Source organism: Artibeus jamaicensis, unplaced genomic scaffold, assembly GCF_021234435.1.
Source record: "Artibeus jamaicensis isolate MK-2021 breed Jamaican fruit bat unplaced genomic scaffold, CSHL_Jam_final contig_525, whole genome shotgun sequence".
NCBI classification, from domain to species: Eukaryota; Metazoa; Chordata; class Mammalia; order Chiroptera; family Phyllostomidae; genus Artibeus; species Artibeus jamaicensis.
Window position 1 is genome coordinate 6,187,896 of NW_026521874.1, and position 23,916 is coordinate 6,211,811.

Below are 23,916 nucleotides of genomic sequence, written 5' to 3' on the forward strand. Positions count from 1 at the left end.
GTGAAAGGGAGAGAGAGAAACATCATTGCATGGTTGCTTCTCATGTGCCCTTCACTGGGAACCTGGCCTGCAACCCAGGCCTGGGTCCTGACTGGGTATCGAACCCAGGACCCTTTGGTTCTCAGTCTGGCATTCAATCCACTGAGCCACACCAGCCAGAGCTTAAGTAAACTTTTGAAGAAAAGGTCTCTGGACAAATTGCCTAAAAATTCTTTGGAGTACTGCAGAGCAAAGGGAATGGGGAAAGACCCCCCCCACGAAGAGCAAACAGTTCCTCCACTGGCCTGAGATCATTAGGAGCCTGAGATCATTAGGTGTGTCCTGGCTAGCATCACAGAAGAGTCTGGAAGGTCTTCAAGAAGGCCGACACACCATTACCATATGGCCCAGCATTTCTGCTCCAAAAAATACACCCAAGAGAATCAAGGGGGGAATGTCCCCACAAGTTTTTGCACAAATGTTCATGGCTACACCATGATATCCCCAAATGTCCATCAACCAATGAACAGACACACAAAAAGCGCTAAAGCCACGCGATGGAATATTACTCGGCCATGAAAAAGCACTACTTACTAACACATGGTACAATGTGGATACACTTGAAACACATTTTGCTAATAAGTGGAAGAAGCCAGCCACCAAAAGCCACGTATGGTAGGATGCCACTTATATACAATGTCCAGAGGACTTCCGCCAAGATGGAGGCATAGGTGGATATGCCGTGCCTTCTCCCACAACCAAGTTTAGAGACAACTAAATATTACCAACAGAAAACACAGCCAGAACACAGAAAATTAAACTTTTCGGAAGTCTGTTAACAACAAATTCTTCAGCCTGACCATTAAGGGGCGAAACCAGCAGCTGGTGGAGCAGGGTTGCACAGGAAAACACGGTCAGAAGGACTCAGGCCCAGGGTTGGATCTAATGAGTGACCGAGCCAGCGAGCCAGCGACTAAGCGAGTGATCGCGGGGGAAACAGCGAGGGAGCAGGGCTGCGGGTTGACTGTGGTCACGCACTGGTGCGCGGATAGACAAGCGAGGGAGTGGGCGATTGGACCGGGACCCAGCGGGTCCCCACAGCAAGTGGCAGGGAGGGTGCCGCCATTTTCCTGCTCTGACCCCACCTCCACATACAGTGTCATAACCCAGTGACTCTGAGTGGCCCCGCCCTGGTGCACCACCTAAGGCTTTGCTCCTCACCCAGCAGCACGACACAGCACAGGGGGCCGCCATTTCCCCCGCTCTGACCACGCCCCCACATACAGCATCACAACCCAGCGACCTGGGAGTCCAAGGCTCCGCTCCTCACACTTAAAGGACACGAACACACCAAAAATGGCTCAAGAAGATCTCAAAGCCCCAGAGCCTATAAATCTAAACGATGAAGAAATAGCAAAACTCTCAGACGCAGTTTAAAACACCGGTGATCAGGATCCTCACAGAACTGGTTGATTATAGCCACAAATTAGACAAATATATGAAGGCGAAACTAATTGAAATGAATGGAATTGCACAGGACACCAATAGCAATGAAAAGGAAACTGGGACTCAAATCAATGGAGTGGACCAGAAGAAAGCAAATAATGGCCAAACACAAAAGAGTCAAGAAGCAAGAATTCAAAGAAATGAGGAGAGTCTTAGGAACCTCCAGGACATCTTTAAACGCTCCAACATCCGAATTATAGGGGTACCAGAAGGGGGAAAGGCACAGCCACCAGTGGAAATCTTGTTTGAACAAATAATAAAGGAGAATTTCCCCAATCTGGCAAAGGAAATAGACTTCCAGGAAATACAGGAAGCTCAGAGAGTCCCAAAGAAGTTGGACCCAAGAAGGAACGCACCAAGGCACACCATCATTACATTAGCCAAAATTAAAATGAAGGAGAGAATCCTAGAAGCAGCAAGAGCTAAGGGGACAGTCACCTACAAAGGAGTCCCCATCAGACTGTCAGCAGATTTCTCAAAAGGGACCTTACAGGCAAGAAGGGGCTGGAAAGAGGTATTCCAAGTCATGAAATCCAAAGACCTACAACCAAGATTGCTCTATCCAGCAAAGCTTTCATTTAGAATGGAAGGACAGATAAAGTGCTTCTCAGATAAGATCAAATTCAAGGAGTTCATCATCACCAAGCCCTTATTATATGAAATGTTAAAGGGACTTATCGAAGAAAAAGAAGTTAAAGAAACATGAACAGTGAAAGGACAACAAACTCACAGTTATTAACAACCACACCTAAAACAAAAGCAAACTAAAAGGACAGCTAGATCAGGAGTGGAAACATAGAAATGAAGATCTCAAGGAGGGTTAGCAACAGGGGAGTGGGAGGAGGAGAAGGGGGGAGAAGGTACAGAAAATAAGTAGCATAGACAGTAGATAGAAAATAGATGGGGGGGGGCAAGACTAGCATGGGAAATACAGAATCTAAAGGACTTGAGACACATGGTCATAAACTAAAGGGGGGGTAGTGGTGGGGACGGGGGGGTAGGGTGGAGGAGAATGAAGGGGGGAATAGAACAACTGTAACAGCATAATCAATAAAATAAATAAATAAAAGCTTTCACAATGAATCAGCAGAAGCAGAAATCAAGGAAAAAATCCCATTCGATATAGCAAAAGGAAAAATAAAATATCTGGGAATAAACCTAACCAAAGAGGTAAAAGACCTGTATGCAGAAAACTACACAGCACTGAAGAAAGAAATCAGGGAAGACACAAACAAATGGAAACATATACCATGTTCACGGATTGGAAGAATTAACATCATCAAAATGTCCATACTACCCAAAGCAATATACAGATTCAATGCAATACCTATTAACATACCAATGGCGTATTTCACAGACATAGAACAAACACTTCAAAAATTTATATGGAATCATCAACGAGCCCGAATAGCAGCTGCTCTTTTGAGAAAGAAGAACAAAGTAGGAGGGATCACAATACCTGATATCAAACTGTATTACAAAGCCACTGTAATCAAAACAGCCTGGTACTGGCATAAAAACAGGCACATAGACCAATGGAACAGAACAGAGAGCCCAGAAATCAACCCAACCCTCTACAGTCAATTAATATTCGACAAAGGGGGCAGTAACATAAAATGGAGTAAAGATAGCCTCTTCAGCAAATGGTGTTGGGAGAACTGGACAGCTACGTGCAAAAAAAATGAAACTTGAGCACCAACTTACACCATACACCAAAATAAATTCAAGGTGGATAAAAGACTTAAATATAAGCCATGACACCATTAAAGTCCTAGAGGAGAACATTGGCAAGAAAATCTCAGATATTCCACGCAGCAACATTTTTACGGATATGTCCCCTAGAGCAAGGAATATAAAGGAAAGAATAAACAAATGGGATCTCATCAAAATAAAAAGCTTCTGCAGGGCTAAAGAAAACAGTATTAAATTAAAAAGACAACCAACTGTATGGGAAAACATATTTGCCAATGATACCTCAGACAAAGGTTTAATCTCCAAAATATACAAAGAACTTACACGACTCCACTCTAGGAAGACATCAAACCCAATTAAAAAATGGGAAAAGGACTTGAACAGACACTTCTCTAAAGAGGACATACAGAATATCCAGAGACACATGAAGAGATGCTCAATATCGTTAGCTATCAGAGAGATGCAAATTAAAACCACAATGAGATACCACTTTACACCAGTCAGGATGGCTATAATAGACAAAGCAACAAACAACAAATGTTGGAGAGGGTGTGGGGAAAAGGGGACCTTAGTTCACTGTTGGTGGGAGTGCAGACTGGTACAACCATTATGGAAAAGAGTATGGAATTTTCTCAGAAAAATAAAAATTGACCTGCCTTTTGACCCAGCAATTCCACTGCTAGGATTATACCCCAAGAATCCTAAAACATCAATTTCAAAGAACCTATGCACCACAATGTTCATAGCAGCACAATTTACAATAGCCAAGAGTTGGAAGCAACCTAGGTGCCCATCAGTGAACGAATGGATCAAAAAATTGTGGTACATATACACAATGGAATTCTATGCAGCAGAGAGAAAGAAGGAGCTACTACCTTTTGCAACAACATGGATGGAACTGGAAAGCATTATGCTGAGTGCAATAGGCCAGGCATTGAAGGACAAATACCATATGATCTCACCTTTGACAGGAAGCTAAAGAATAAAACAAACAAGCAAACAGAATAAAAACAAAGACACTGAAATAGAGAACAAGTGGGCAGCGAACAGAGGGGAGAGGGATGGGAACTTAAGGGGAAAAAGGGGGGAGGGATTTTGAGGAACAAGTATGAAAGACACAGAGATGAGGACTGGGGGGGGGGGGAATGGAAGGGAGGGGGAGACCGGGCGGGGGGGTGGGGTGGGATGGGAGAAATAGATTTAAAAAAATGTACTTGAAAAATAACTAAATAAAATTATATATTAAAAAAAAAAAAAGCTTTCAAAGGCAAAAAAAAAATTCACTTATTTTTAGACAGGAGAAGGGAGGGTGAAAGGGAGAGAGAGAAACATCATTGCATGGTTGCTTCTCATGTGCCCTTCACTGGGAACCTGGCCTGCAACCCAGGCCTGGGTCCTGACTGGGTATCGAACCCAGGACCCTTTGGTTCTCAGTCTGGCATTCAATCCACTGAGCCACACCAGCCAGAGCTTAAGTAAACTTTTGAAGAAAAGGTCTCTGGACAAATTGCCTAAAAATTCTTTGGAGTACTGCAGAGCAAAGGGAATGGGGAAAGACCCCCCCACGAAGAGCAAACAGTTCCTCCACTGGCCTGAGATCATTAGGAGCCTGAGATCATTAGGTGTGTCCTGGCTAGCATCACAGAAGAGTCTGGAAGGTCTTCAAGAAGGCCGACACACCATTACCATATGGCCCAGCATTTCTGCTCCAAAAAATACACCCAAGAGAATCAAGGGGGAATGTCCCCACAAGTTTTTGCACAAATGTTCATGGCTACACCATGATATCCCCAAATGTCCATCAACCAATGAACAGACACACAAAAAGCGCTAAAGCCACGCGATGGAATATTACTCGGCCATGAAAAAGCACTACTTACTAACACATGGTACAATGTGGATACACTTGAAACACATTTTGCTAATAAGTGGAAGAAGCCAGCCACCAAAAGCCACGTATGGTAGGATGCCACTTATATACAATGTCCAGAGGACTTCCGCCAAGATGGAGGCATAGGTGGATATGCCGTGCCTTCTCCCACAACCAAGTTTAGAGACAACTAAATATTACCAACAGAAAACACAGCCAGAACACAGAAAATTAAACTTTTCGGAAGTCTGTTAACAACAAATTCTTCAGCCTGACCATTAAGGGGCGAAACCAGCAGCTGGTGGAGCAGGGTTGCACAGGAAAACACGGTCAGAAGGACTCAGGCCCAGGGTTGGATCTAATGAGTGACCGAGCCAGCGAGCCAGCGACTAAGCGAGTGATCGCGGGGGAAACAGCGAGGGAGCAGGGCTGCGGGTTGACTGTGGTCACGCACTGGTGCGCGGATAGACAAGCGAGGGAGTGGGCGATTGGACCGGGACCCAGCGGGTCCCCACAGCAAGTGGCAGGGAGGGTGCCGCCATTTTCCTGCTCTGACCCCACCTCCACATACAGTGTCATAACCCAGTGACTCTGAGTGGCCCCGCCCTGGTGCACCACCTAAGGCTTTGCTCCTCACCCAGCAGCACGACACAGCACAGGGGGCCGCCATTTCCCCCGCTCTGACCACGCCCCCACATACAGCATCACAACCCAGCGACCTGGGAGTCCAAGGCTCCGCTCCTCACACTTAAAGGACACGAACACACCAAAAATGGCTCAAGAAGATCTCAAAGCCCCAGAGCCTATAAATCTAAACGATGAAGAAATAGCAAAACTCTCAGACGCAGTTTAAAACACCGGTGATCAGGATCCTCACAGAACTGGTTGATTATAGCCACAAATTAGACAAATATATGAAGGCGAAACTAATTGAAATGAATGGAATTGCACAGGACACCAATAGCAATGAAAAGGAAACTGGGACTCAAATCAATGGAGTGGACCAGAAGAAAGCAAATAATGGCCAAACACAAAAGAGTCAAGAAGCAAGAATTCAAAGAAATGAGGAGAGTCTTAGGAACCTCCAGGACATCTTTAAACGCTCCAACATCCGAATTATAGGGGTACCAGAAGGGGGAAAGGCACAGCCACCAGTGGAAATCTTGTTTGAACAAATAATAAAGGAGAATTTCCCCAATCTGGCAAAGGAAATAGACTTCCAGGAAATACAGGAAGCTCAGAGAGTCCCAAAGAAGTTGGACCCAAGAAGGAACGCACCAAGGCACACCATCATTACATTAGCCAAAATTAAAATGAAGGAGAGAATCCTAGAAGCAGCAAGAGCTAAGGGGACAGTCACCTACAAAGGAGTCCCCATCAGACTGTCAGCAGATTTCTCAAAAGGGACCTTACAGGCAAGAAGGGGCTGGAAAGAGGTATTCCAAGTCATGAAATCCAAAGACCTACAACCAAGATTGCTCTATCCAGCAAAGCTTTCATTTAGAATGGAAGGACAGATAAAGTGCTTCTCAGATAAGATCAAATTCAAGGAGTTCATCATCACCAAGCCCTTATTATATGAAATGTTAAAGGGACTTATCGAAGAAAAAGAAGTTAAAGAAACATGAACAGTGAAAGGACAACAAACTCACAGTTATTAACAACCACACCTAAAACAAAAGCAAACTAAAAGGACAGCTAGATCAGGAGTGGAAACATAGAAATGAAGATCTCAAGGAGGGTTAGCAACAGGGGGAGTGGGAGGAGGAGAAGGGGGGAGAAGGTACAGAAAATAAGTAGCATAGACAGTAGATAGAAAATAGATGGGGGGGGGGGGGGCAAGACTAGCATGGGAAATACAGAATCTAAAGGACTTGAGACACATGGTCATAAACTAAAGGGGGGGTAGTGGTGGGGACGGGGGGGTAGGGTGGAGGAGAATGAAGGGGGGAATAGAACAACTGTAACAGCATAATCAATAAAATAAATAAATAAAAGCTTTCACAATGAATCAGCAGAAGCAGAAATCAAGGAAAAAATCCCATTCGATATAGCAAAAGGAAAAATAAAATATCTGGGAATAAACCTAACCAAAGAGGTAAAAGACCTGTATGCAGAAAACTACACAGCACTGAAGAAAGAAATCAGGGAAGACACAAACAAATGGAAACATATACCATGTTCACGGATTGGAAGAATTAACATCATCAAAATGTCCATACTACCCAAAGCAATATACAGATTCAATGCAATACCTATTAACATACCAATGGCGTATTTCACAGACATAGAACAAACACTTCAAAAATTTATATGGAATCATAAACGAGCCCGAATAGCAGCTGCTCTTTTGAGAAAGAAGAACAAAGTAGGAGGGATCACAATACCTGATATCAAACTGTATTACAAAGCCACTGTAATCAAAACAGCCTGGTACTGGCATAAAAACAGGCACATAGACCAATGGAACAGAACAGAGAGCCCAGAAATCAACCCAACCCTCTACAGTCAATTAATATTCGACAAAGGGGGCAGTAACATAAAATGGAGTAAAGATAGCCTCTTCAGCAAATGGTGTTGGGAGAACTGGACAGCTACGTGCAAAAAAATGAAACTTGAGCACCAACTTACACCATACACCAAAATAAATTCAAGGTGGATAAAAGACTTAAATATAAGCCATGACACCATTAAAGTCCTAGAGGAGAACATTGGCAAGAAAATCTCAGATATTCCACGCAGCAACATTTTTACGGATATGTCCCCTAGAGCAAGGAATATAAAGGAAAGAATAAACAAATGGGATCTCATCAAAATAAAAAGCTTCTGCAGGGCTAAAGAAAACAGTATTAAATTAAAAAGACAACCAACTGTATGGGAAAACATATTTGCCAATGATACCTCAGACAAAGGTTTAATCTCCAAAATATACAAAGAACTTACACGACTCCACTCTAGGAAGACATCAAACCCAATTAAAAAATGGGAAAAGGACTTGAACAGACACTTCTCTAAAGAGGACATACAGAATATCCAGAGACACATGAAGAGATGCTCAATATCGTTAGCTATCAGAGAGATGCAAATTAAAACCACAATGAGATACCACTTTACACCAGTCAGGATGGCTATAATAGACAAAGCAACAAACAACAAATGTTGGAGAGGGTGTGGGGAAAAGGGGACCTTAGTTCACTGTTGGTGGGAGTGCAGACTGGTACAACCATTATGGAAAAGAGTATGGAATTTTCTCAGAAAAATAAAAATTGACCTGCCTTTTGACCCAGCAATTCCACTGCTAGGATTATACCCCAAGAATCCTAAAACATCAATTTCAAAGAACCTATGCACCACAATGTTCATAGCAGCACAATTTACAATAGCCAAGAGTTGGAAGCAACCTAGGTGCCCATCAGTGAACGAATGGATCAAAAAATTGTGGTACATATACACAATGGAATTCTATGCAGCAGAGAGAAAGAAGGAGCTACTACCTTTTGCAACAACATGGATGGAACTGGAAAGCATTATGCTGAGTGCAATAGGCCAGGCATTGAAGGACAAATACCATATGATCTCACCTTTGACAGGAAGCTAAAGAATAAAACAAACAAGCAAACAGAATAAAAACAAAGACACTGAAATAGAGAACAAGTGGGCAGCGAACAGAGGGGAGAGGGATGGGAACTTAAGGGGAAAAAGGGGGAGGGATTTTGAGGAACAAGTATGAAAGACACAGAGATGAGGACTGGGGGGGGGGGAATGGGAGGGAGGGGGAGACCGGGCGGGGGGGTGGGGTGGGATGGGAGAAATAGATTAAAAAAAATGTACTTGAAAAATAACTAAATAAAATTATATATTAAAAAAAAAAAAAGCTTTCAAAGGCAAAAAAAAATTCACTTATTTTTAGACAGGAGAAGGGAGGGTGAAAGGGAGAGAGAGAAACATCATTGCATGGTTGCTTCTCATGTGCCCTTCACTGGGAACCTGGCCTGCAACCCAGGCCTGGGTCCTGACTGGGTATCGAACCCAGGACCCTTTGGTTCTCAGTCTGGCATTCAATCCACTGAGCCACACCAGCCAGAGCTTAAGTAAACTTTTGAAGAAAAGGTCTCTGGACAAATTGCCTAAAAATTCTTTGGAGTACTGCAGAGCAAAGGGAATGGGGAAAGACCCCCCCACGAAGAGCAAACAGTTCCTCCACTGGCCTGAGATCATTAGGAACCTGAGATCATTAGGTGTGTCCTGGCTAGCATCACAGAAGAGTCTGGAAGGTCTTCAAGAAGGCCGACACACCATTACCATATGGCCCAGCATTTCTGCTCCAAAAAATACACCCAAGAGAATCAAGGGGGAATGTCCCCACAAGTTTTTGCACAAATGTTCATGGCTACACCATGATATCCCCAAATGTCCATCAACCAATGAACAGACACACAAAAAGCGCTAAAGCCACGCGATGGAATATTACTCGGCCATGAAAAAGCACTACTTACTAACACATGGTACAATGTGGATACACTTGAAACACATTTTGCTAATAAGTGGAAGAAGCCAGCCACCAAAAGCCACGTATGGTAGGATGCCACTTATATACAATGTCCAGAGGACTTCCGCCAAGATGGAGGCATAGGTGGATATGCCATGCCTTCTCCCACAACCAAGTTTAGAGACAACTAGATATTACCAACAGAAAACACAGCCAGAACACAGAAAATTAAACTTTTCGGAAGTCTGTTAACAACAAATTCTTCAGCCTGACCATTAAGGGGCGAAACCAGCAGCTGGTGGAGCAGGGTTGCACAGGAAAACACGGTCAGAAGGACTCAGGCCCAGGGTTGGATCTAATGAGTGACCGAGCCAGCGAGCCAGCGACTAAGCGAGTGATCGCGGGGGAAACAGCGAGGGAGCAGGGCTGCGGGTTGACTGTGGTCACGCACTGGTGCGCGGATAGACAAGCGAGGGAGTGGGCGATTGGACCGGGACCCAGCGGGTCCCCACAGCAAGTGGCAGGGAGGGTGCCGCCATTTTCCTGCTCTGACCCCACCTCCACATACAGTGTCATAACCCAGTGACTCTGAGTGGCCCCGCCCTGGTGCACCACCTAAGGCTTTGCTCCTCACCCAGCAGCACGACACAGCACAGGGGGCCGCCATTTCCCCGCTCTGACCACGCCCCCACATACAGCATCACAACCCAGCGACCTGGGAGTCCAAGGCTCCGCTCCTCACACTTAAAGGACACGAACACACCAAAAATGGCTCAAGAAGATCTCAAAGCCCCAGAGCCTATAAATCTAAACGATGAAGAAATAGCAAAACTCTCAGACGCAGTTTAAAACACCGGTGATCAGGATCCTCACAGAACTGGTTGATTATAGCCACAAATTAGACAAATATATGAAGGCGAAACTAATTGAAATGAATGGAATTGCACAGGACACCAATAGCAATGAAAAGGAAACTGGGACTCAAATCAATGGAGTGGACCAGAAGAAAGCAAATAATGGCCAAACACAAAAGAGTCAAGAAGCAAGAATTCAAAGAAATGAGGAGAGTCTTAGGAACCTCCAGGACATCTTTAAACGCTCCAACATCCGAATTATAGGGGTACCAGAAGGGGGAAAGGCACAGCCACCAGTGGAAATCTTGTTTGAACAAATAATAAAGGAGAATTTCCCCAATCTGGCAAAGGAAATAGACTTCCAGGAAATACAGGAAGCTCAGAGAGTCCCAAAGAAGTTGGACCCAAGAAGGAACGCACCAAGGCACACCATCATTACATTAGCCAAAATTAAAATGAAGGAGAGAATCCTAGAAGCAGCAAGAGCTAAGGGGACAGTCACCTACAAAGGAGTCCCCATCAGACTGTCAGCAGATTTCTCAAAAGGGACCTTACAGGCAAGAAGGGGCTGGAAAGAGGTATTCCAAGTCATGAAATCCAAAGACCTACAACCAAGATTGCTCTATCCAGCAAAGCTTTCATTTAGAATGGAAGGACAGATAAAGTGCTTCTCAGATAAGATCAAATTCAAGGAGTTCATCATCACCAAGCCCTTATTATATGAAATGTTAAAGGGACTTATCGAAGAAAAAGAAGTTAAAGAAACATGAACAGTGAAAGGACAACAAACTCACAGTTATTAACAACCACACCTAAAACAAAAGCAAACTAAAAGGACAGCTAGATCAGGAGTGGAAACATAGAAATGAAGATCTCAAGGAGGGTTAGCAACAGGGGAGTGGGAGGAGGAGAAGGGGGGAGAAGGTACAGAAAATAAGTAGCATAGACAGTAGATAGAAAATAGATGGGGGGGGGGGCAAGACTAGCATGGGAAATACAGAATCTAAAGGACTTGAGACACATGGTCATAAACTAAAGGGGGGGTAGTGGTGGGGACGGGGGGTAGGGTGGAGGAGAATGAAGGGGGGAATAGAACAACTGTAACAGCATAATCAATAAAATAAATAAATAAAAGCTTTCACAATGAATCAGCAGAAGCAGAAATCAAGGAAAAAATCCCATTCGATATAGCAAAAGGAAAAATAAAATATCTGGGAATAAACCTAACCAAAGAGGTAAAAGACCTGTATGCAGAAAACTACACAGCACTGAAGAAAGAAATCAGGGAAGACACAAACAAATGGAAACATATACCATGTTCACGGATTGGAAGAATTAACATCATCAAAATGTCCATACTACCCAAAGCAATATACAGATTCAATGCAATACCTATTAACATACCAATGGCGTATTTCACAGACATAGAACAAACACTTCAAAAATTTATATGGAATCATAAACGAGCCCGAATAGCAGCTGCTCTTTTGAGAAAGAAGAACAAAGTAGGAGGGATCACAATACCTGATATCAAACTGTATTACAAAGCCACTGTAATCAAAACAGCCTGGTACTGGCATAAAAACAGGCACATAGACCAATGGAACAGAACAGAGAGCCCAGAAATCAACCCAACCCTCTACAGTCAATTAATATTCGACAAAGGGGGCAGTAACATAAAATGGAGTAAAGATAGCCTCTTCAGCAAATGGTGTTGGGAGAACTGGACAGCTACGTGCAAAAAAATGAAACTTGAGCACCAACTTACACCATACACCAAAATAAATTCAAGGTGGATAAAAGACTTAAATATAAGCCATGACACCATTAAAGTCCTAGAGGAGAACATTGGCAAGAAAATCTCAGATATTCCACGCAGCAACATTTTTACGGATATGTCCCCTAGAGCAAGGAATATAAAGGAAAGAATAAACAAATGGGATCTCATCAAAATAAAAAGCTTCTGCAGGGCTAAAGAAAACAGTATTAAATTAAAAAGACAACCAACTGTATGGGAAAACATATTTGCCAATGATACCTCAGACAAAGGTTTAATCTCCAAAATATACAAAGAACTTACACGACTCCACTCTAGGAAGACATCAAACCCAATTAAAAAATGGGAAAAGGACTTGAACAGACACTTCTCTAAAGAGGACATACAGAATATCCAGAGACACATGAAGAGATGCTCAATATCGTTAGCTATCAGAGAGATGCAAATTAAAACCACAATGAGATACCACTTTACACCAGTCAGGATGGCTATAATAGACAAAGCAACAAACAACAAATGTTGGAGAGGGTGTGGGGAAAAGGGGACCTTAGTTCACTGTTGGTGGGAGTGCAGACTGGTACAACCATTATGGAAAAGAGTATGGAATTTTCTCAGAAAAATAAAAATTGACCTGCCTTTTGACCCAGCAATTCCACTGCTAGGATTATACCCCAAGAATCCTAAAACATCAATTTCAAAGAACCTATGCACCACAATGTTCATAGCAGCACAATTTACAATAGCCAAGAGTTGGAAGCAACCTAGGTGCCCATCAGTGAACGAATGGATCAAAAAATTGTGGTACATATACACAATGGAATTCTATGCAGCAGAGAGAAAGAAGGAGCTACTACCTTTTGCAACAACATGGATGGAACTGGAAAGCATTATGCTGAGTGCAATAGGCCAGGCATTGAAGGACAAATACCATATGATCTCACCTTTGACAGGAAGCTAAAGAATAAAACAAACAAGCAAACAGAATAAAAACAAAGACACTGAAATAGAGAACAAGTGGGCAGCGAACAGAGGGGAGAGGGATGGGAACTTAAGGGGAAAAAGGGGGGGAGGGATTTTGAGGAACAAGTATGAAAGACACAGAGATGAGGACTGGGGGGGGGGGGGAATGGGACGGAGGGGGAGACCGGGCGGGGGGGGTGGGGTGGGATGGGAGAAATAGATTAAAAAAAATGTACTTGAAAAATAACTAAATAAAATTATATATTAAAAAAAAAAAAAGCTTTCAAAGGCAAAAAAAAATTCACTTATTTTTAGACAGGAGAAGGGAGGGTGAAAGGGAGAGAGAGAAACATCATTGCATGGTTGCTTCTCATGTGCCCTTCACTGGGAACCTGGCCTGCAACCCAGGCCTGGGTCCTGACTGGGTATCGAACCCAGGACCCTTTGGTTCTCAGTCTGGCATTCAATCCACTGAGCCACACCAGCCAGAGCTTAAGTAAACTTTTGAAGAAAAGGTCTCTGGACAAATTGCCTAAAAATTCTTTGGAGTACTGCAGAGCAAAGGGAATGGGGAAAGACCCCCCCCACGAAGAGCAAACAGTTCCTCCACTGGCCTGAGATCATTAGGAACCTGAGATCATTAGGTGTGTCCTGGCTAGCATCACAGAAGAGTCTGGAAGGTCTTCAAGAAGGCCGACACACCATTACCATATGGCCCAGCATTTCTGCTCCAAAAAATACACCCAAGAGAATCAAGGGGGAATGTCCCCACAAGTTTTTGCACAAATGTTCATGGCTACACCATGATATCCCCAAATGTCCATCAACCAATGAACAGACACACAAAAAGCGCTAAAGCCACGCGATGGAATATTACTCGGCCATGAAAAAGCACTACTTACTAACACATGGTACAATGTGGATACACTTGAAACACATTTTGCTAATAAGTGGAAGAAGCCAGCCACCAAAAGCCACGTATGGTAGGATGCCACTTATATACAATGTCCAGAGGACTTCCGCCAAGATGGAGGCATAGGTGGATATGCCGTGCCTTCTCCCACAACCAAGTTTAGAGACAACTAGATATTACCAACAGAAAACACAGCCAGAACACAGAAAATTAAACTTTTCGGAAGTCTGTTAACAACAAATTCTTCAGCCTGACCATTAAGGGGCGAAACCAGCAGCTGGTGGAGCAGGGTTGCACAGGAAAACACGGTCAGAAGGACTCAGGCCCAGGGTTGGATCTAATGAGTGACCGAGCCAGCGAGCCAGTGACTAAGCGAGTGATCGCGGGGGGAAACAGCGAGGGAGCAGGGCTGCGGGTTGACTGTGGTCACGCACTGGTGCGCGGATAGACAAGCGAGGGAGTGGGCGATTGGACCGGGACCCAGCGGGTCCCCACAGCAAGTGGCAGGGAGGGTGCCGCCATTTTCCTGCTCTGACCCCACCTCCACATACAGTGTCATAACCCAGTGACTCTGAGTGGCCCCGCCCTGGTGCACCACCTAAGGCTTTGCTCCTCACCCAGCAGCACGACACAGCACAGGGGGCCGCCATTTCCCCGCTCTGACCACGCCCCCACATACAGCATCACAACCCAGCGACCTGGGAGTCCAAGGCTCCGCTCCTCACACTTAAAGGACACGAACACACCAAAAATGGCTCAAGAAGATCTCAAAGCCCCAGAGCCTATAAATCTAAACGATGAAGAAATAGCAAAACTCTCAGGCGCACTGTTTAAAACACCGGTGATCGGGATCCTCACAGAACTCGTTGATTATAGCCACAAATTAGACAAATATATGAAGGCGAAACTAATTGAAATGAATGGAATTGCACAGGACACCAATAGCAATGAAAAGGAAACTGGGACTCAAATCAATGGAGTGGACCAGAAGAAAGCAAATAATGGCCAAACACAAAAGAGTCAAGAAGCAAGAATTCAAAGAAATGAGGAGAGTCTTAGGAACCTCCAGGACATCTTTAAACGCTCCAACATCCGAATTATAGGGGTACCAGAAGGGGGAAAGGCACAGCCACCAGTGGAAATCTTGTTTGAACAAATAATAAAGGAGAATTTCCCCAATCTGGCAAAGGAAATAGACTTCCAGGAAATCCAGGAAGCTCAGAGAGTCCCAAAGAAGTTGGACCCAAGATGGAACACACCAAGGCACATCATCATTACATTAGCCAAAATTAAAATGAAGGAGAGAATCCTAGAAGCAGCAAGAGCTAAGGGGACAGTCACCTACAAAGGAGTCCCCATCAGACTGTCAGCAGACTTCTCAAAAGGGACCTTACAGGCAAGAAGGGGCTGGAAAGAGGTATCCCAAGTCATGAAATCCAAAGACCTACAACCAAGATTGCTCTATCCAGCAAAGCTTTCATTTAGAATGGAAGGACAGATAAAGTGCTTCTCAGATAAGATCAAATTCAAGGAGTTCATCATCACCAAGCCCTTATTATATGAAATGTTAAAGGGACTTATCGAAGAAAAAGAAGTTAAAGAAACATGAACAGTGAAAGGACAACAAACTCACAGTTATTAACAACTACACCTAAAACAAAAGCAAACTAAAAGGATAGCTAGATCAGGAGTGGAAACATAGAAATGAAGATCTCAAGGAGGGTTAGCAACAGGGGAGTGGGAGGAGGAGAAGGGGGGAGAAGGTACAGAAAATAAGTAGCATAGACAGTAGATAGAAAATAGTTGGGGGTGGCAAGAATAGCATGGGAAATACAGAATCTAAAGGACTTGAGACACATGGTCATAAACTAAAGGGGGGGTAATGGTGGGGAAGGGGGGTAGGGTGGAGGGGAATGAAGGGGGAATAGAACAACTGTAACAGCATAATTAACAAAAAAAATTTTAAAAATAAATTAAATAAATAAAAAAATAAAAAATAAAATGTCCAGAACAGGGAAATGTACAGAGACAAAAAGCAGATTGTCAGCGTCCCGGGGACAGGAGAAGATGGAGGACAGGGTGTCATTGCCGGATGTGGGTTTTCTTTTTTGGGGAGGTGATGGTTGCGCAACTCTGTGAATATACAGCTGACCCTTGAACAACACAGGCGTTACGGGCGCTGACCCCTTTGCTGTGGAAAATCCACCGATAACTACAGCCAGTCCCCTGCATTCTTGGCGTTCCAGCTTCGGATCAAGAAGATAGCTGGCACTTGAACAACACGGATTTGAACTATGTGGGTCCCTTTACTTGGACCCACTGAACTGTACCTTTCAAATGGGGGACTCACATGGTATGTGAATTATAGCTAAATGAAATAAAGCTGTTACCAAAATAAAACAAAAACAAAAAGAAGAGGACCTTGAAGAGGTACAATAGCCCTGGAAAGTGGCTTTAAAGACTTGGCATTGCAGAAAGTGATTGCTGGCCTAATTACTCCCAAAGCACAGACAGGACATCTGGAAGACCTCAGTGTCCCCATCCCAGCTTGGAGACCCCAGAATTCTTACCCAGTGAAGCCTGGGGGGCTTGCTGTTGGATGTGGCAAAGAAGGTCACGGCAGCCAAGGCTGTACCCATAATCAGCACTACACCCCAGACAGGAAAGAGGCCGCCTATCTCATAGACGCCATCTGCAGAGGGAAGAGAAAGGGAACTGGTGCTCCCCACGGCTTCAACGGGACACCTCCACCTGGAGACCCCCCCCCGGAATGACCAAGGAGGTCTGGCAGTGAGAGACCCACAAATAAAACCCACATACATGCAATTATTTGGATACAAGAGATACCTCCCATGGACCCAGCCCTGTCCCAGGCACTTCCGGGGAACAGAGAAATTAAAGAGAGCTCCTGACCCCAGGCTAGTCACAGAAGAGCTAAATGACAGTTGTGTGAAAAACACACACTCTCCAGCCTTCTGTTAAGGAACTGGCATGGGGAGAGCTAAGCGCACTCACCACTCTCACCCTGCCCCACACCCACGGCAGACATCATTAATCGACCATGATGCTTCTGTCCAACAGAACTATTGGCAGCGCCTTCCAGCCAGGCATTGCTAGTGGATGGGCATCGCTGCACGAGCTGAACTGGTCTGACCCCACACCGATCCTGGAGCCCAGCACTTGCGCTCTTGGTAAGTCCACTCCGTGAACCAATCCACTATGGAGTTATGAAGGTTCCAGAGGCTTCACATGAAAACACTAACGGGAGAAAACCCTGCCAATCGGCAGAACACTCTGGAACTCTCCACACACCACCCTTTTCACCACGACGGAGTCGGTGTTGGTCCCACAGGCAGTGGATGGTTGGACGGCGCCCATCCACACAACTAGGCTTTCCTTCCGTTGTTCTAGTCGGGCTCACTGGCTTGCAAACGTCAGCAGGCACAAGCCTCATGTTGGGGGCTGAGCACACGAAATCCCGCCTAGAACACATTGTGGGCAGCGGGGGGAAGGATACTCACAGACCCCCGACTGCAGGGTCAGGACCAAGACCAGGGGGCTGATCACCAGGTGCAGGCAGTTGAGGGGCCGTTTCCAGTTTCTGTCTTCCTTGTCGGGGTCCACCAGGGGGACGGTGAGGAGCAGCAGGAACTCCACGGGCAGCTGTCGGGTTTGAGAAGGCAGGACAGTGTCGGCAGGGAGACCCGGGTCTGGGCTGGGTGCACCCGAGCTCAGTTTCTCAAGCATGTGGCTGCTGGGGCCGGGCCAAGAGCCTGGGCCCAGAGCCTGGGCCCCTAAGACGCCACACCCCGGGGCCCCTTGCACCACACCAGTGGGCTTCCTGCTGGCTCTGCAGGACGGCGGAGTCTAAAATATCTGTGTCCGCAGGGCTGCGTGCCTTCTGGGGGCCGGGTGAGGGAATCTGTTTCCTTGGCTGTCCCAGCTCCGAGCGGGGCTGCCTGCATTCCTTGGCCCCACATCGCCCTGAGCTCTGCTCCTGAGCTGCCTCTCTTCTGAGCCTGCCTCTCTGCCTCCCTCTTCCCTCAGAAAGACCCTTGTGGTACCACTGGGTCCATCTGGATCATCCAGGACAGCCTTCCCTCTTGAGGTCCTTCATCGCATCTGCAAAGTCTCTGTTGCCACCTAAGGCAAGGTGTCCACAGGTTCTGGACAAGCAAGGGCATCCTTGGGGAGGGCGGTATTCAGCCAGCCGCAGCACCTCACCCACTCATCCTGACACCGACCCCATTCGTAGGAACTAGTGTTCTCCTACCTAACAGATGAAGAGGTTGAGGCTCAGAGAGGTTCAGGAACCTCTCCAAAGCCACACAGAGGGCACATGCAGCTGGGACACAGGGTCGGCACCAACAGGCTCCGCGCCTTGCTTTGAGCCAATGAACTAAATTAGTGATAACTTTTAATGAGTGTTTTTTCTATGCTAGGCACCAGACAGCCCTTCACGCATATGAGTTCATTAAATTGTCACAGGCACTGGCGTCATCTGGGCACGGTCTGCAATTCTCCAATCCGCTCCTGCAAGACTTTGTCACATACTTTGTCAAGGGACTAAAATGTTGCAGCATGTGCTTCCCGGTCCCGTTTTGGTTGACTTGGTCGCGTCACTTGCTTTGACCAAAGGGCTGTGGGGGAGTATGATATGAACAGAGGCTTAAAATGTGGGTGTGAGGTTTGCCTTGGTCTTTTCTGTCAAGAAAACGGCAGGGTCTCAAGTCCCCACTGGTCCCAAACCTGAGCGCTGACCACAGCCTGAAGAGAGTCACCCCAACTATCGTCACTAAGTCCATGAGAGTCTGAGGTCACTTGTTACGCAGCTTCATTGCAGCAATCACTTACTGATACAAACAACTGCAGTAGGAAGGCAGTATCATTATCCCCAGTGTAGAGTGGAGGAAACGGGAGCTCAGAGGGTGAGGGACTTGCCCAAGGTCATGCTGCAGCCAGAGCCACTGAAGGGTGCAAACATAGTTTGCACCCCCAGGGCCGAGGAAGCCTAAAGCGGACACCGATGGAGGTTTCTAAGTTCTCTTCAGGAGGAGAGAAAGGCTGTGAGGTGAGACTGCTGACTTTTGGTCTGGCGAGTGCAAGATGGATGGGCGATGGCTGTAGCCGGGTCTCGCATACACCCCCGGCCTGGGCAAGCCTGCTCACACCCAGACCTCAGGGCACACTCAGCCCAGAGAAGTGACAGGTGGTCAGGAGCACTCAGTGCTGTCCTCACTGGAGCTCACCTTGACCCAGCCCCTCACTCAGTTGGGAGGGGCCCCTCTTCCTCCCTCTCTGTCCTGGGGGGTGTTCTCCTTCCATGCAGGGCAGAGTCCCAGCTCAGGCCATCAGCCAAGCTCCATGACTCAGCTTCCCCATCAAATCCCAGGCGATCGAATTCCGAGAGGGTCCCAGCAGACCTCTTCCCCACTCAATGAGTCAGAGAAGGTTGGGTGGCCACTGTCCTAGAGCCAGAAGCCCAGGTCCAGGATCCCCCTCCTACCTTGAGCACCTTGAGGACCCTCCAGCGTGCTGACTTGCTCCTCCACTTCCTGTAGTCCAGCGGGTTGAGGGCCCAGAGCAGGATCTGAGCTGTGGTCTCCTGGTAGAAAAGCAGCGGCTGGTACTCTTCCCCTGGGTGTGCAAGGTAGCGAGGGGCAGGTGTCCAGCCTGGCTCAGCCTCCGGGAAAGCTTCTCCCCTCCCACCGTCCTCCAGACCGTTGGAAGGAGGAAAAACGCACTCCACCTCCAACCAACCCATCCCTGGTACCCAGCCCCTGCCTCAGCGGGGCACAGGGCCCTGGACTCACCATAGTCATAGCTGTTGGTAGTAGAGGACACCCGCTCCTCCTCGGAATCTGAGAGCATCTCTGTAGCAGAAAGGGATATGTCACAGGAGCCAGCCAGAGAGCCTAGACCCTCCCCACCCCCGTTCCAGAACAGGGTCCCTCTGGGCAGCTTGAGGGGTGCCTGGGGCGGGACCCTTTCTTTCTTTTTTTTTTTTTTATTGATTATGCTGTTACAGTTGTCCTATTCCCACCCTTCATTCCCCTCCACCCTACCCCCCCGTCCCCACCACTAGCCCTTTAGTTTATGACCATGTGTCTCAAGTCCTTTAGATTCTGTATTTCCCATGCTATTCTTGCCCCCTCATCTATTTTCTATCTACTGTCTATGCTACTTATTTTCTGTACCTTCTCCCCCCTTCTCCTCCTCCCACTACCCTGTTGCTAAGCCTCCTTGAGATCTTCATTTCTATGTTTCCACTCCTGATCTAGCTGTCCTTTTAGTTTGCTTTTGTTTTAGGTGTGGTTGTTAATAACTGTGAGTTTGTTGTCCTTTCACTGTTCATGTTTCTTTAACTTCTTTTTCTTCGATAAGTCCCTTTAACATTTCATATAATAAGGGCTTGGTGATGATGAACTCCTTGAATTTGATCTTATCTGAGAAAGCACTTTATCTGTCCTTCCATTCTAAATGAAAGTTTTGCTGGATAGAGCAATCTTGGTTGTAGGTCTTTGGATTTCATGACTTGGGATACCTCTTTCCAGCCCCTTCTTGCCTGTAAGGTCTCTTTTGAGAAATCTGCTGACAGTCTGATGGGGACTCCTTTGTAGGTGACTGTCCCCTTAGCTCTTGCTGCTTCCAGGATTCTCTCCTTTATTTTAATGTTGGCTAATGTAATGATGATGTGCCTTGGTGTGTTCCTTCTTGGGTCCAACTTCTTTGGGACTCTCTGAGCTTCCTGGATTTCCTGGAAGTCTATTTCCTTTGCCAGATTGGGGAAATTCTCCTTTATTATTTGTTCAAATAAGTTTTCCATTGGTGGCTGTGCCTTTCCCCCTTCTGGTACCCCCTATAATTCGGATGTTGGAGCGTTTAAAGATGTCCTGGAGGTTCCTAAGACTCTCCTCATTTCTTTGAATTCTTGCTTCTTGACTCTTTTCTGTTTGGCCAGTATTTGCTTTCTTCTGGTCCACTCCATTGATTTGAGTCCCAGTTTCCTTTTCATTGCCATTGGTGTCCTGTGCAATTCCATTCATTCCAATTAGTTTCGCCTCCATATATTTGTCTAATTTGTGGCTATAATCAACCAGTTCTGTGAGGATCCTGATGACCAGTGTTTTAAACTGTGTGTCTGAGAGTTTTGCTATTTCTTCATCGTTTAGATTTATAGGCTCTGGGGCTTTGAGATCTTCTTGAGCCATTTTTGGTGTGTTCGTGCCCTTTAAGTGTGAGGAGCGGAGCCTTGGACTCCCAGGTCGCTGGGTTGTGACGCTGTATGTGGGGGCGTGGTCAGAGCGGGGAAATGGCGGCTCCCTCCCTGCTCCCTCGCTGTTTCCCCGCGGTCACTCGCTCGGTCGCTCACTAGGTCGGGACCCTTTCTATTTTGAATTTCTCAGTGATCACTACACACACTCAGAGTGAGAAAGTCAAACTCAGGAACAAATGCAACGATAGAGCTAGTGACCTTGGACATGGCAAGTGATAAGGAGGCTTCACCAGCACGAGAAAAAGCACGGAGGTGGAACTTTGGGGGAATGAGTGGAAGGAGGAAGGAGGAAGTAGAAGGAGGAGGAAGGAGGAGGAAGGAGGAGGAAGGAGGAGGAAGGAGGAGGAAGGAGGAGGAAGGAGGAGGAAGTAGCAGTGGAAGGAGGACATGGGCCAATGGCAAAGGCCTCCAGAGATGTAAGGCAGTGGCGAGGGGCGCAGAGGGTGACAGCCTTCCCTGGTCCTCTTGGGGGCCCCGTACGACCCTTACCTGGGGTGGCTGGCATGGAGTAGACCAGCGACCTCCTCCGCTGCCACTGGTAGATCCAGGTGCAGAGAACCACGGTGACCACGTAGAATACATACAAGCCCAGGTACCCTGCAGACAAGGGCACGGCTTGTCACCAAGTGGCGGCCTGGCCACAGGGCCTAGAGGGCAGGGACTGCCCATTCCACTGCCAGTGCCCGGGATGTGTTCGCCCGGCCCAGCACCAGCAGCAAACTGCCACTTGCCTGCGGCCTCCTCCCCACTCCCCTGCCCTTCTCGACACACCATCCCTTCCCATCCCAGGCCCAAATCATCCAACGACCAAGGACATAATGGCTGACTCTGACAGCAGCCCCCAGACCCCCACCCGGGAGCTAGGGGTTGGTATCCTGCTCTGTGCCCCGGGCGGCCCAGCCGCCAGTGAGAAGGCAGCGGGGAGAGTCTGGAGTACTTCTTCCCCGCTCCCTCCTGCCGCGGTCCTCCGTCTCTAGCAGGTGTGGGGGGAGCAGCACCCACAGTTGCAGGTTCCTGGATGTCTGTGCACCTCAGGGGACCTTGTTGATTTCCCTAACCCCCTGCAAACCGTCCCTCCGTCCACGTCCCCTGAACCACCTGGATGGAATGTGTGCTGCCGGTGCCCTGACACGGCCGCAGCGGGCACCCTGCTCCGCAGCTTCCTAACATTTGACATGGTCAACGTTCCGAACATCCCCCCCGGCTCGGCCAGCCCTGTGTGGTTATCCAAACTATAGGTTCCCTCTTTGACTCAGGCTGGCCTGAGCAGGGTTTCTACCACTTGGAACCGACAGAGCCCTGTCCCCCTGTGCCACTGCCAGCAGCCCTGGGATGACCCCGCCCCGGCCCCGTGGCTGCTCACCCAAGGCCCAGGCCAGCGTGACCCTGCCAAGGTAGAGCGCGTAGAAGATCAGGAACACGGCCGCCATGTAGAAGATGATGTCTCTGAGGAAGGGTCTGGAGGCGGCCGTGAAGGGACGCAGGATGGCGATGCCGCCGGCCACCACGGTGGTCACTAGCACGCCCGCGCCTGCAGGACAGGAGGCCAAGTTCAGCCTGCCCTGCGCTTCCGCCTACTCACCCCCCACCCGTGGCTGGGGCTGCTCATACCAAACAGTGCCCCGAAGGCCAGGCCGGCTGTGTGGGGGTCCGAGAAAGCCACCACGGCGCTGAAGATGTCGGGTGCACCGTTCCCAAAGGCCAGGAAGGTGACGCCATGGGAGACCACGTCAAGGGGGGTTCAGTGCAGAGACCCCAGCCTGCCCAGGACTTTCCCGGGTCCTGTGCTGCCGCCCCTGTGTCCCAGCCACACCCCTCCCTTCCTCCCTCCCTCCAGGGTGCAGGACCTGGACGAAAGGATACTGCCACATTGTGAGATAGCTTGAGAGTGGTAGAAATGGCTGACAAGTTAGGGCAGAAACTACAGAGAAAAAGCAAACGGTGAGGACTCCACAGTGAGTGACCCCTGTTCCTACCCTTCCCCCAAACCTAGGGCCACCCAGTGCCAATCTCCCAAGACCCTGTGTGTCCATCTATAAGTCCAAGGCCAAACTCACAACTTCTCCGCGGTGACTCCCAGAATCAGAAAGAGGTAAAGCAGCCAGAGACCCTGGGTGGGGAGGTGGGGTGGGGAGGGAGTGTTAAGTCCAGACTGGACCCCCGACCCCCCCGCCAGCTCCCGGAGGCAGGGCCTTACTTACGTAGAGGGTGACGGCCAGAGGGAGGAGGCTGGGGGGGAAGTGGCAGAAGATGCCGTCTAGGTAGTCCAGGTAGCCCCCGTCACTGTGGCAGTCGGGGTTGGTCCGGACGAAGTCACAGCGGGCAGAAACGTTCAGGCCACACACGTCACGACACTGCAGAGAGGAAAGGGTCGGGGGACGTCAGGGGTCGACACTCCAAGGGTCACCAGGGCCCATCTAAGCAGCTGAGGACAGCGCCCTTCAGCCTGGCCTCCAAGCTTCCCATTCCCTCTGGGTACCAGCTGCGCATTTTCGTTGTTAAATGTAAACTCGAGTTTGAAACTAACATAGGAACTGGGCCGAGGGACTCAGCTGGTTGGAGCATTGTCCTGTGCACCAAAAGGTCACCAGTTCGATCCC

At 47.6% G+C, this 23,916-nt stretch overlaps 1 protein-coding gene across 2 annotated transcripts in view; it reads right to left on the reverse strand.

Moving 5' to 3' along the window:
- Positions 1–23,916, reverse strand: part of SLC8B1 (solute carrier family 8 member B1) — a 41,411-nt gene that overhangs the window by 10,302 nt on the left and 7,193 nt on the right. For both annotated transcript variants that reach the window (XM_053669926.1, XM_053669927.1), the window contains exons 3-12: positions 23,518–23,670; positions 23,374–23,426; positions 23,179–23,237; positions 22,928–23,032; positions 22,680–22,847; positions 21,806–21,913; positions 19,854–19,913; positions 19,547–19,677; positions 17,562–17,703; positions 16,611–16,732 (exon numbers count right to left, since the gene is read on the reverse strand). In XM_053669926.1, coding sequence (XP_053525901.1) covers positions 16,611–16,732; positions 17,562–17,703; positions 19,547–19,677; positions 19,854–19,913; positions 21,806–21,913; positions 22,680–22,847; positions 22,928–23,032; positions 23,179–23,237; positions 23,374–23,426; positions 23,518–23,670 — 1,101 coding nt within the window. The remainder of the gene's footprint in view (positions 1–16,610; positions 16,733–17,561; positions 17,704–19,546; positions 19,678–19,853; positions 19,914–21,805; positions 21,914–22,679; positions 22,848–22,927; positions 23,033–23,178; positions 23,238–23,373; positions 23,427–23,517; positions 23,671–23,916) is intronic.